Source organism: Heterodontus francisci, chromosome 42, assembly GCF_036365525.1.
Source record: "Heterodontus francisci isolate sHetFra1 chromosome 42, sHetFra1.hap1, whole genome shotgun sequence".
NCBI lineage: Eukaryota > Metazoa > Chordata > Chondrichthyes > Heterodontiformes > Heterodontidae > Heterodontus > Heterodontus francisci.
Window position 1 is genome coordinate 29,063,936 of NC_090412.1, and position 13,779 is coordinate 29,077,714.

At 49.0% G+C, this 13,779-nt stretch overlaps 1 protein-coding gene across 6 annotated transcripts in view; it reads right to left on the minus strand.

Annotated features, from left to right (window-relative positions):
• Positions 1 to 13,779, minus strand: part of tbrg1 (transforming growth factor beta regulator 1) — a 134,069-nt gene that overhangs the window by 53,560 nt on the left and 66,730 nt on the right. For all 6 annotated transcript variants that reach the window (XM_068020258.1, XM_068020260.1, XM_068020259.1 and 3 more), the window contains one exon: positions 13,382 to 13,492. In XM_068020258.1, the coding sequence (XP_067876359.1) occupies positions 13,382 to 13,492 (111 nt within the window). The remainder of the gene's footprint in view (positions 1 to 13,381; positions 13,493 to 13,779) is intronic.

Genomic DNA, 13,779 nt, shown 5'->3' on the forward strand with positions numbered 1-13,779 from the left:
GAGGAAAGATTGGATAGGTTGGGGTTGTTTTCCCTGGAATTGAGGAGGCTGAGGGGTGACTTGATTGAGGTGTATAAAATTATGAGGGGCCTAGATAGAGTGGACAGGAAGGACCTGTTTTCCCTGGCGGAGAGGTCGGTTACCAGGGGACAATTTAAGGTGATTGGTAGAAGGATTAGAGGGGACATGAGGAGAAACTTATTCGCCCAGAGGGTGGTGGGTGTCTGGAATTCACTGCCAGGATCGATGGTGGAGGCAGAGACCCTCAATTCTTTTAAAAGGTACCTGGACATGCACCTAAGGTGCAGTAACCTGCGGGGATATGGACCAGGTGCTGGAAGGTGGGATTAGTTTGGGTGCATGGCTTATTTGGCTGGCGTGGACACGAAGGGCTGAATGGCCTCCTTCTGTGCTGTATTTTGTTTTATGTCCTATGTTCTAAAAGTGCTGAATTCAAGAGGTGAGGTGAGGTGAGAGTGACTGCCCTTGACATCAAGGCAACATTTTACCAGGTGTGGCACCAAGGAGCCCTAGCAAAACTGGAGTCAATGGGAATCAGGGGGAAAACTCTCATAGCGCAAAGTAAGATGTGTATAGTTGTTGGAGGTCAATCATCTCAGTTCCTGGACATCACTGCAGGAGTTCCTCAGGTATGTGTCCAAGGCGCAACCATCTTCAGCTGCTTCAACAATGACCTTCCCTCCATTATAAAATCAGATGATGGGATGTTTGCTGATGATTGCACAATGTTCAGCACCATTCACAACGCCTCAGATACTGAAGCAGTCCATGTCCATATGCAACAAGACCTGGACAACATTCAGGCTTGGGCTGATAAGTGGCAAGTTACATTTACGCCACACAAGTGCCAGACAATGACAAGAAAGAATCCAACCATCTCCCCTTGACATTCAATGGCATTACCATCGCTGAATCCCCACTATCAACATCCTGGGGGTTACCATTCACCAGAAATTGAACTGGACCAGCCATATAAGTAATGTGGCTACACGAGCAAGTCAGAGGCTGGGAATTCAGCGGTGAGTAACTTACCTCCTGCCTCCACAATGCCTATCCACCATCTATAAGGCACAAGTGAGGAGTATGATGGAATACTCTTCACCTGCCTAGATGAGTGCAGCTCCAACAACACTCAAGAAGCTCAACGCCATCCAGCGCAAAGCAGCCCACATGATTAGCACCCCATCCACTACCTTCAACATTCACTCTCTCCACCACCAACGCACAGCGGTAGTAGTGTGTACCATCAACAAGATGCACTGCAGCAACTCAGAAAGGCTCCTTAGAAAGCACCTTCCAAACCTGCGACCTCTACCACCTCGAAGGACAAGGGCAACAGTTGCATGCGAACACCACCATCCACCATCTGCAAGTTCCCCTCCAAGCCACATACTATCCTGACTTGGAATTACATCATTGTTCCTTCACTGTCACTGGGTCAAAATCCTGCAACTCCCTTCCCAACAGCACTGTGGGTGTGCCTACACTACATGGACGGCAGCGGTTCAAGAAGGCAGTTCACCACCACCTTCTCAATTAGCAATCAAGGGCAATAAATGCTGCCGGACAGGTAATGCCCACATCCCGTGAAAGAATAAAAAATATAACTCCCTGCAGCATTCTCCAAGACAATGCCTCGAACAGAGTCAACTTGCCATCCAATCAGCATCCTTTTCTCATGCAGTATAAATTGTTGCTCCCTTTGAAATTTGGCATTCTTGTGGCTGTCCTGATGAATGCACAACGAAAATCTTCGACAGCTCATCTCTTTTTTTAGCACTACTTAGTAAGAACTATCACAAGATGGATATGTGTAAAGGGAGAGCTGGAAAATCTTTTATGTTCAAAACTTATTGATGATATAGTAAACTGTAGTTTTCTGTACAATGTATAGTTATCTTCTTTGTATTATTATCTGTTGCTGGAAATGCATGTACTTAATTGGTGTGTTAATAATTTAGAATGAACAGCCCTCTTGCAGAAGGAGAAGACAAGATCGAGTAGATATTACAACAGGCAGGGCCAGAACACAACCGGAAAATAATGGAGTGAGGGTTTGGAGATAGCTCCTCCTCCTCAAAGGTATGGTCTGTAGGAATCCTGGGAAATCCCTACATCAAGTTTTCTCGCTAATTGATGAAAACAAACTTAAATACTATGACAGGTTGTACACTTTAATTTCATTGTTATAGTGAATCTTAGAATGAATAATGTTTTTATTTCTGCTAGCCGTACGCTCTGGGTAAAAGTGGCTGAGAGGCGGCTTGATGGGAAATTGTGGTTTGGGCCTTCATTGACCAAGTGTTTTTGACCCCAAAGGTTTTGAAAGGGACCAAATCATAAAAAGGTAAACTGTCGTAAAACATCTAGCAGAGCATGAAAACAGGCAGTCTGCTGTGTGGAAACTAAAAGATAAACACCTTTGCAGAATCGCAGAGGCCCAGATGGGGTAGAGCTGAGACAAAATAGCCAAGTACCAAAGCCACCCTGCTTTCCTTGTTTTGGCCAAGTACTAGCATTGAAATGTTTATGAGCTGATAAGCATCAGAGCGTGGGAAGTCAGAGTGACAGTCTGACCTGGCTTGAGTGGGCAGAAGGGTAAATTGCATCTTTTGTAATTGGGCTGTTCAAGTAATAGCTAGTTAATGATTGGGTTAAATTGGTCTCCACAGGTATTGCAGTGTTCTTTTGGGCCTCCTTATCTCGAGAGACAATGGATACGCGCCTGGAGGTGGTCAGTGGTTTGTGAAGCAGCGCCTGGAGTGGCTATAAAGGCCAATTCTGGAGTGACAGGCTCTTCCACAGGTGCTGCAGAGAAATTTGTTTGTTGGGGCTGTTGCACAGTTGGCTCTCCCCTTGCGCCTCTGTCTTTTTTCCTGCCAACTACTAAGTCTCTTCGACTCGCCACAATTTAGCCCTGTCTTTATGGCTGCCCGCCAGCTCTGGCGAATGCTGGCAACTGACTCCCACGACTTGTGATCAATGTCACACGATTTCATGTCGCGTTTGCAGACGTCTTTATAACGGAGACATGGACGGCCGGTGGGTCTGATACCAGTGGCGAGCTCGCTGTACAATGTGTCTTTGGGGATCCTGCCATCTTCCATGCGGCTCACATGGCCAAGCCATCTCAAGCGCCGCTGACTCAGTAGTGTGTATAAGCTGGGGGTGTTGGCCGCTTCAAGGACTTCTGTGTTGGAGATATAGTCCTGCCACCTGATGCCAATTATTCTCCGAAGGCAGCGAAGATGGAATGAATTGAGACGTCGCTCTTGGCTGGCATACGTTGTCCAGGCCTCGCTGCCGTAGAGCAAGGTACTGAGGACACAGGCCTGATACACTCGGACTTTTGTGTTCCGTGTCAGTGCGCCATTTTCCCACACTCTCTTGGCCAGTCTGGACATAGCAGTGGAAGCCTTACCCATGCGCTTGTTGATTTCTGCATCTAGAGACAGGTTACTGGTGATAGTTGAGCCTAGGTAGGTGAACTCTTGAACCACTTCCAGAGCGTGGTCGCCAATATTGATGGATGGAGCATTTCTGACATCCTGCCCCATGATGTTCGTTTTCTTGAGGCTGATGGTTAGGCCAAATTCATTGCAGGCAGACGCAAACCTGTCGATGAGACTCTGCAGGCATTCTTCAGTGTGAGATGTTAAAGCAGCATCGTCAGCAAAGAGGAGTTCTCTGATGAGGACTTTCCGTACTTTGGACTTCGCTCTTAGACGGGCAAGGTTGAACAACCTGCCCCCTGATCTTGCGTGGAGGAAAATTCCTTCTTCAGAGGATTTGAACGCATGTGAAAGCAGCAGGGAGAAGAAAATCCCAAAAAGTGTGGGTGCGAGAACACAGCCCTGTTTCACACCACTCAGGATAGGAAAGGGCTCTGATGAGGAGCCACCATGTTGAATTGTGCCTTTCATATTGTCATGGAATGAGGTGATGATACTTAGTAGCTTTGGTGGACATCCGATCTTTTCTAGTAGTCTGAAGAGACCACGTCTGCTGACGAGGTCAAAGGCTTTGGTGAGATCAATGAAAGCAATGTAGAGGGGCATCTGTTGTTCACGGCATTTCTCCTGTATCTGACGAAGGGAGAACAGCATGTCAATAGTCGATCTCTCTGCACGAAAGCCACACTGTGCCTCAGGGTAGACGCGCTCGGCCAGCTTCTGGAGCCTGTTCAGAGCGACTCGAGCAAAGACTTTCCCCACTATGCTGAGCAGGGAGATTCCACGGTAGTTGTTGCAGTCACCGCGGTCACCTTTGTTTTTATAGAGGGTGATGATGTTGGCATCGCGCATGTCCTGGGGTACTGCTCCCTCGTCCCAGCACAGGCATAGCAGTTCATGTAGTGCTGACAGTATAGCAGGCTTGGCACTCTTGATTATTTCAGGGGTAATGCTGTCCTTCCCAGGGGCTTTTCCGCTGGCTAGGGAATCAATGGCATCACTGAGTTCCGATTTGGTTGGCTGTATGTCCAGCTCATCCATGACTGGCAGAGGCTGGGCTGCATTGAGGGCAGTCTCAGTGACAGCATTCTCCCTGGAGTACAGTTCTAGGTAGTGCTCAACCCAGCGGTCCATCTGTTTGCGTTGGTCAGTGATTATGTCCCCCGATTTAGATTTGAGGGGGGTGATCTTCTTGATGGTTGGCCCAAGAGCTCTCTTCATGCCATCATACATTCCTCTGATGTTTCCGGTGTCTGAGGCCAGCTGAATATGACTGCATAGGTGTTGCCAGTAGTCGTTTGCGCAACGCCTAGCTGTTCTTTGTGCAGTACTTCTGGCTGCTTTAAGTGCTGCGGATGTTAAATCGCTGGGGGCTTTCTTGTAGTTCAAAAGTGCAATGCGCTTAGCGGCTATGACAGGTTCCAGTTCTTCATTATGAGATTGAAACCAGTCTGCATTTCTCTTCGCACTTTTGCCGTAGGTGGTCAAAGCTGACTCATAGATGGCGTCTCTGATGTGGGCCCACTTGGTCTCAGCATCCCCTGTGGGAGTGTTTTGAAGGGCTGTTACAAGTGAATTTAGAAATTTTTGTAACAGCTGTGGGTGAGAAATTCTGCTCGTGTTGATGCGCGGGTGGCCCTTCTGCTTGGAATGATGCAACTTCTTTGGTCTGAGTCTAACCTTGCTGCACACCAGGGAGTGGTCGGTGTCGCAGTCCGCACTGTGGAAGCTGCGTGTGATTTGAACACTGTTTAAGGCGGCTCGCCTTGTGACAATGAGGTCTAGCTGGTGCCAACGACGTGATCTTGGGTGCCTCCATGAAACCTGGTGACAGGGTTTAGTGTGAAAGAACGAGTTGGTGATGCAGAGGTTATGATAGGTACACAACTCAAGCAGTCTCTGCCCATTCTCATTCATCCTTCCAACGCCATAGCGCCCAAGGCAGGAGGGCCATGAGTCATGGTCGGCCCCAACCCTGGCATTAAAGTCCCCCAGCAGGAATAGGTGTTCGGTGTTGGGGATGCTGCTAATGATGTTATGGAGTTGTTCATAGAACTGGTCTTTAGCTTCAGGTGCGGAACAGAGTGTTGGAGCATAGATGCTGAGTAGGTGTACTGGACCAGAGGTGGTGAGCAGTCGGATGGACAGTATGCGTTCCGAGCCATTTGAGGGAGGCTCTATCATGCTGAGCAAGGAGTTTCTGATGGCGAAGCCCACTCCATGCTGTCTTGGTTCTTCAGGATCCCTGCCCTGCCAGAAGAAGGTGTAGTCTTGCTCTGCTAGAGAGCCACTCGCGGGGAGGCGAGTCTCCTGAAGTGCTGCAATGTCCACATTGAGTCGACTGAGCTCGTTGTTAATGATGGCGGTCTTCCGAGAATCGTTGATTTGTGTAAGGTCTTCCGACAGGCCAGGACACATAGTTCTGACGTTCCAGCTTGCAAGTAATAGCTGTTCAAGTAATAGCTAGTTAATGATTGGGTTAAATTGGTCTCCACAGGTATTGCAGTGTAAAGAAAGTATAAGAGGAGATTCCCTGAACACAGAAATTGTAGAAGTATTACGTCACATTGACTGATGTGATGGTACCTACGGCACGACCAGACAGTAGTTACATGGTGATCGCACTTCCACCCGGGACGTAATGGTAATGCTGTTGTGCTTTGATATTACTACTCAAGACATTAGTGTGTGTCAAGATACTGAATAAAATATAACCAATGTCACCAATAGGGTTATCACTTCGTATCATTTTGAAACTTGATAATAGGGGGTTAAAGGGTTAATTGACTCTGATACCCCAAATTCTCACAGCAGCATGGGTAACTGGAACTCCCAGGTTTGTTATGGTACATTTCAGATGAAAAGTTAAGTGCCTCCTACATAATCCCAACAAATGCGCCTTGACCTCAACCTCATAAATGCATCAAAAACCTCCACCCCCCCCCCCACCCTCCGTCACATCAGGGAAACCTTTGCTTTTCCCTCAGTAACAATCTAACAATCTCTGAGTCAGATCAACAATTTATTTACAACTTGTACAGAGTTAGATTCAGTCTGTGTTGCAAGTCCAGGCCCACTAGGATCTGGGTCCAGACTGGTCAAAATATGCTTCACACAGGATTGGAAAGAGTTAGTTTGCTTCAGTTTGCACCACTCTGGATCTCATGTTTGTGGGTTTCACAATGGGAACTGACAATCCAGCATAGAGATGAAGGGGTGTTGCACTGTTAGAGGTGCCTTGGTTCAAATGAGACTGTAAACCAAGGCTCGGTCAGTCTGTTCCAAGTACAGGTGAGCAGTAAAAATTGTAAGGCACTATGGAGAGCAGCGGGTTCTCCCCGTTACCATCCCTTAACTAGCACCAAAATACAGCTTGTTAATTTCTCTCACTGTTGTTAGTGGGACATTGTGTGGAATGTTCTGAGGAGTTCAATGGGATGTTGTATCATAATTTTTTTTTTTAATACAAGTCTGAGCTGGCATTTGATCCATTTGCACCAGGTTTGTGCAGTTTGCCAGTTGTCTCTCCCTCCCGATGATGCTGACTCACACAGAAGTACAGCTGCACTGGGAGCTCAAGTACCCATTCTTCATATGTGAAGGAAAGCTGAGTGCCTGCAGCCTGTTTGAAACTGGCGGGCATCATTCCAACCCTGCCCATGGACCTGGGGATTCCTGCAGGGCTCCAATAGGGACAGGAAAGGGGCTACTGGCTTCTTCTAGCACTGCCTAGCTCAGGAAAACTGTTACCCAGTGCAGTGCTCAAAGTATTGTCTTGGAGAGAGGAGTTAATTTAACATCATCCAGGGTCTGAAGCTGGCTTCTTCTGGTTTCTCTAGGTTTATTTTTTTCTCATCATGCCCTCTCCCAGGAGTAAGGCCGCTCTATTGCTTCACTCAAGTATATTATCGATGTTTGGGTCTGGACATAAGTGTTAGCAGGCAATCTGCCAACACAAATGTCATTGCTGAACCTGGCACTTTCCAAACCCACAGTACTGTCAAGCTCATTGGATAGCAATCAGCAGAATTAACCCTATGCAAGACTCCCTAACCCAGAAGGACCACGTCAATTGTGTTGTCCCCTCTCGACACCCAAGTTGCAATCAACCAACCCAATTTCAGCTGGGGACTGAGCTTGTGGCATTTGGGGCCTGTGTCACTATGACTCACGGAGCTGACAGTTACAGCTGAGTACAACACTAGGTGACACCTTTAGCTACTAAACCAGCTTTCATTCTATTACAGAGTGTTCCTGACAATGCGGAGCAATCGCCGACTGCATCAGTGCATCTGAACATTTGTCAATATGAGTCTGCGCATGCGCGCGACAAAGTCACCACGTAATGACGTCTGACTGTTGCCTCATTCCTCAATGCCCGCGATCACCACCTCATTCCCACAACAGTACCCCACTTCCTCCCATGAACACCACCCTCCCAACAGTACCCCATTCCCTCCGTGATTACCACCCCCCACAACAGTACCCCACTCCCTCCCGTGATCGCCATCCTCCGCAACAGTACCCCACTCCCTCCCATGAACACCACCCTCCCAACAGTACCCCACTCCCTCCCGTGATCGCCATCCTCCGCAACAGTACCCCACTTCCTCCCATGAACACCACCCTCCCAACAGTACCCCACTCCCTCCCGTGATCGCCATCCTCCGCAACAGTACCCCACTTCCTCCCATGAACACCACCCTCCCAACAGTACCCCACTCCCTCCGTGATCGCCACCCTCTGCAACAGTACCCCACTCCCTCCCGTGAACACCACCCTCCCAACAGTACCCCACTCCCTCCCGTGATCGCCACCATCCGCAACAGTATCCCATTCCCTCCCGTGATCGCCACCCTCCCAACAGTACCCCACTCCCTCCCGTGACAGCCACCCTCTGCAACAGTACCCCACTTCCTCCCATGAACACCACCCTCCCAAGAGTACCCCACTCCCTCCGTGATCGCCACCCTCCGCAACAGTACCCCACTCCCTCCCGTGACAGCCACCCTCTGCAACAGTACCCCACTTCCTCCCATGAACACCACCCTCCCAAGAGTACCCCACTCCCTCCCGTGATCGCCACCATCCGCAACAGTACCCCACTTCCTCCCATGAACACCACCCTCCCAAGAGTACCCCATTCCCTCCCGTGATCGCCACCCTTCCAACAGTACCCTACTCCCTCCCACGATCGCCAACTCCAACCCCCCCAACATCACCCCGCTCCCTCCCGCAACCTTCACCTCATTCCCCCCCAACAGTACCCCACTCCCTCCCGTGATCGCCACTCTCCGCAACAGTACCCCATTCCCTCCCGTGATCGCCACCCTCCCAACAGTACCCTACTCCCGCCCACGATCGCCAACTCCAACCCCCCCAACAGTACCCCACTCCCATCTGCACCTGCCTGCTCACCGCTCCCTCCCACCGCTCTCTCCTACTCGCCACTCCATTTTCACCACTTCCACCAGCTCGCTGCCCCATCCCGCCTGCTTGCTGCCTGCCTTGCCCCATCCCACCCCTCGCCTCTCACACCCTGCTCACCCACCCCCCTCTGCATTTCCGGGCAGCAAGGCTGTTGAGTGATGGTGTGAAGGCGCTGATCGCGGCCACTGAGGGGTAATGGGGCTCGCGTTCAACTTGCTTTTTTGTGTCAAATTGAGCAGCGCCATCTTTATTACTGGCAGCTGCCAGAGACGTCGCAGACAGTGGTGTTTCAGTCGAGGAGGCTGCATTTGCACATGTGCCAGTAGTGCAGTGATTCCACAGTGCAGGGCAAGTGCTATGCTACGGAACTCGCTATATCGTGGCAACGAGCAGCTTACTTTGCATTCATGAGTTTAATCTCAAATAAGTAACTGTAAGTTACGTGCGGCAGATGATCTGTCCACAACAGTATTGATAGGAGAGACCACCTCCCAGGCCTTGTGGAGTCAAAGTCCCTTCTTCAAAATGAGGACACCCCCTATCATGCCACCATGCTAAATGGGATAGATTCAGAAGAGATCTAGCAACTCAAAACTTGGCATCCATGAGGCGCTGTGGGCCATCAGCAGCAGAATTGTACACAACCACAATCTGTAACCTCATGACCCAGCATATCCCCCACTCTACCATTACCATCAAGCCAGGAGACCAACACTGGTACAATGAGGAGTGCAGTACAGCATGCCAGGAGCAGCACCAGGTATACCTAAAAACTAGGTGTCAGCCTGGTGAAGCGACAACGCAGGACTACAAATATGCTAAAAAGTGGAAGCAGCATGCAATAGACAGAGCTAAGCAATCCCACAACCAACAACAGTCCTGCCACATCCAGTCATGACTGGTGGTGGACAATTACACCACTGACAGGAAGAGAAGGCTCCACAAATATCCCCATCCTCAATGATGGGGGAGCCCAGCACATCAGTGCAAAAAATAAGGTTGAAGCCTTTGCAACAATCTTCAGCCAGAAGTGCCGAGTAGATGATCCATCTCGGTCTCCTCCTAAAGTTCCCAGCATCACAGATGTCAGTTTCAGCCAATTGAATTCACTCCAGGATATCTTCTTTTTCATTCGTTCATGGGATGTGGGCGTCGCTGGCCAGGCCAGCATTTATTGCCCATCCCTAATTTCCCTCAAGAAGGTGGTGGTGAGCTGCCTTATTGAGCTGCTGCAGTCCATGTGGGGTGGGTACACCCACAGTGCTGTTAGGAAGGGAATTCCAGGATTTTGACACAGTGACAGTGAAGGAACAGTGATATAGTTCCAAGTCAGCATGTGAGTGACTTGGAGGTGAACCTGCAGGTGGTGGTGTTCCCATGAATCTGCTGCCCTTGTCTTTCTAGGTGATATGGGTCACAGGTTTGGAAGGTGCTGTCCAAGGATCCTTGGTGCTTTGCTGCAGTCCACCACCAACGCAAGCGACAGCAGTGTGTACCATATGCAAGATGCACTGCAGCAACTCACCAAGGCTCTTTCAACAGCACCTTCCAAACCCACGACCTGTACCACCTAGAAGAAAAAGGGCAGCAGATGCTGGGAACACCATCACCTGTAAGATCCCCTCCAAGTCATACACCATGCTGACTTGGAAATATATCACCTGCCCTTTACTGTCACTGGGTCGAAATTTTGCAACTCCTCCCTAACAGCACTGTGGATGTACCTAAACCATATGGACAGCAGCAGTTCAAGAAGGCAGTTCACCGTCACCTTCTCAAAGGCAATTAGTGATGTGCACATCCCACAAACAAATTTTAAAAAAGATGTTTGCAATTTGACACAGTGATAGCATAATCGTTTCAGAGTTAGACGGTTGTGGCTCCAAGCACAACTTAAATCTTCAGCAGATAATCTAGGCTGTCAGTCCCAGTGCAGCACTGTCAGAGGAGGAGTACTCAGGGAGTGCTGCACTTTTGGAGAGGGGGTAGTGAGGGGGTGCTGCATTGTCAGAGGGGTAGTACTGAGGGAGTGCTGCACAGTCAGAGGGGTAGTACTGAGGGAGTGCTGCACAGTCAGAGGGGTAGTACCAAGAGATTACTGCACTGTCACACAGGGAGTACTGAGGGAAAGCTGTGCTGTTGGAGGAGCTGCTTTTTGGAGGAGACATTAAACTGAGGGCCTGTCTGTTTAGTCAGTTGGATGTAATAGATCCCAAGGCCACTATTTCGAAGAACAGCGTGAGAGTTCTCCCATTGTCCTGAAAAGCATTTATTGCTCAAACAACAACTAAAACAGATTATCTGGTCATTATCCTATTGCTGTTTGTGGAAGCTTGCTGTGTACAAATTGGCTGCTACATTTCTAACACTGGAACAGTGACTACGCTTCAAAAATACTTCTTTGGAGGTAAAGCACTTTGGGACAACCTGAGGTTGAGAAAGGCACTTTATGAATGCACATTGATGTAGCCTCATCATACACAGTGCCCATCTTTTCCGCAACTCCATGTTTGAATCACTCCAAACAGGTTTCCCCCTGCCACAGTACTGAAAGGGCCGTTATCAAAGTCACATCCTATGTGACTGTTACAAAGACAAACTGTCCCTCTTCAGCCTTCCCAACCTCTCTGTAGCCTTTGACACGGTTGGCCATACCATCCTCCTCCAATGCCTCTCCACTATTGTCCAGCTGAGTGGGACTGCACATGCCGGGTTCAATTCTTACCTATCCAGTTGTAGCCAGAGAATCTCCTGCAATTGCTTCTCTTTTAGCTCCTGCACCGTTACCTCTGGAATTCCCCAAGGATCTATCCTTGTCCCCTTTCTATTTCTCATCTACATGCTGCCCCTCAGTAACATCATCCTTCAACACAGTGTCAGATTCTACAGGTATGCTGATGACACCCTCCACCTCACCACCACCTCTCTCAATCCCTTCACTGTCTCTGAGTCGTCCCACTGCTTGCACGACATCCAGTACTGGATGAGCAGAGATTTCCATCAAGTATCTATTGGAAAGACCAGAGCCATTACCTTCAGTTCCTACCACAAACTCCTAGTCACTGACTCTGTCCCTCTCTCTGTCTGAGGCTGAATCGACTGTTGTCATATCTGACCCCAAGATGAGCTTCCAGCTACGTAGCCACACCATCACTAAGACCACCTATTTCCAGCTCCATAACATCACTCGAATCTGTCCCTGTCTCAGCTCATCTGCTGCTGCAACCCTCATTTAGGCCTTTGTTGCCTCCATTCTTGACGATTCCAATGCTCGTCTGATCACTCTCCCAGCTACCACTCTTCAGAAACTCCAACTGATCCAGACCTCCAACCAGTGGAGAGTTTTCTCCCTGATTCCCATTGACTCCAGTTTTGCTAGGGCTCCTTGATGCCATACTTGGTCAAATGCTGCCTTGATGTCAAGGGCAGTCACTCTCACCTCACCTCTGAAGTTCTTCTTTAGTCCATGTTTGAACCAAGGCTGTAATGAGGTCAGGAGCTGAGTGGCCCTGGCGGAACCCAAACCGAGCATCAGTGAGCAGGTTATTGCGAAGCGAATGCCGCTTGACAGCACTGTCAGTGAGACCTTCCATCACTTTACTGAAGACTGAGTGTAGACTGATGGGGCAGTAATTGGCCGTGTTGGTTTGTCCTGCTTTTTGTGTACAGGACAAACCTGGACAATTTTCCACATTGCCGGGTAGATGCCAGTGTTGTAGCTGTACTGGAACAGCTTGGCTAGGGAAGTTCTGGAGCACAGATGTTCAGTACTATTGCCAGAATGTTGGCAGGGCCCGTAGCCTTTGCTGTATCCAGTGCCTTCAGCCATTTCTTGATATCATGCAGAGTGAATCGAATTGGCTGAAGACTGGCATCTGTGATGCTGGCGACTTCAGGAGGAGGCCGAGATGGATCATCCACGGCACTACTAGCCGAAGACTGTGGCAAATGCTTCAGCCTTATCTTTTGTACTGATGTGCTGGGCTCCCCCATCATTGAGGATGGGGATATTTGTGTAGCCTCCTGTTAGTTGTTTAATTGTCCACCAACATTCACAACTGGATGTGGCAGGACTACCGAGTTTAGATCTGATCCGTTGGGATTTTCATCCTTGTGTTCAAATCTCTCCATGGTCACACCCCTTTGTAAACTCTTCCAGCCTTAAAACCCTCCAAGATATCTGTGTTCCTCCAATTCTGGCCTCTTGAGCATTCCCAATTTTTATTGGCGCCTGCAACTTCATCTGCCCTGGCCCTGTGCTCTGGAATTCCTTCCCTAAATCTCTCCACTTCTCCCCTTTTAACACGCTCTGTAAAACCCACCTCTTTAACTCAGCTTTTGGCCACCTGTCCTAATATCTCCTTATATGTCTCAGTGTCACTGTGTGGCTGATAACTCTCCTGTGAAATGCCTTGGAAAAGTTTACTATGTTAAAGGCACAAAACAAGTGCATGTTGTTGTTGTTTTTGTAACCTTACCAGATGCATTTCCTGGCACCAGGACAACTCTGAATCAGGTTCTGGATGGTGGGATGGGAGAAGCCAAAGAAATCTGCCCCAGATGGTACCACATTCTCAAATGGTTTTCCTCTGAGTGGAGAAAGAAAAGCATAAACACAAGTATCAATACATAGTGCCTCTATAGTTGCTGAGATTGCACACAAAATGAGTTGAGTGACAGAGCTGAGTTTGTGTCCCTTACTGAAAGGTGCACGGTTCCTAACAGATAGCTCGTTCTGTTTCTCTAATGATCCTTCACATTTCAGACACCCCAATACCCAGAGAAACTGGTCCCAAGCATCAGTCCAACTGCCTCTGACCTTTCTAACCTGTGTAGCTCAGAGCCAACACCACATGGCGCGCTTACCAACTGTACC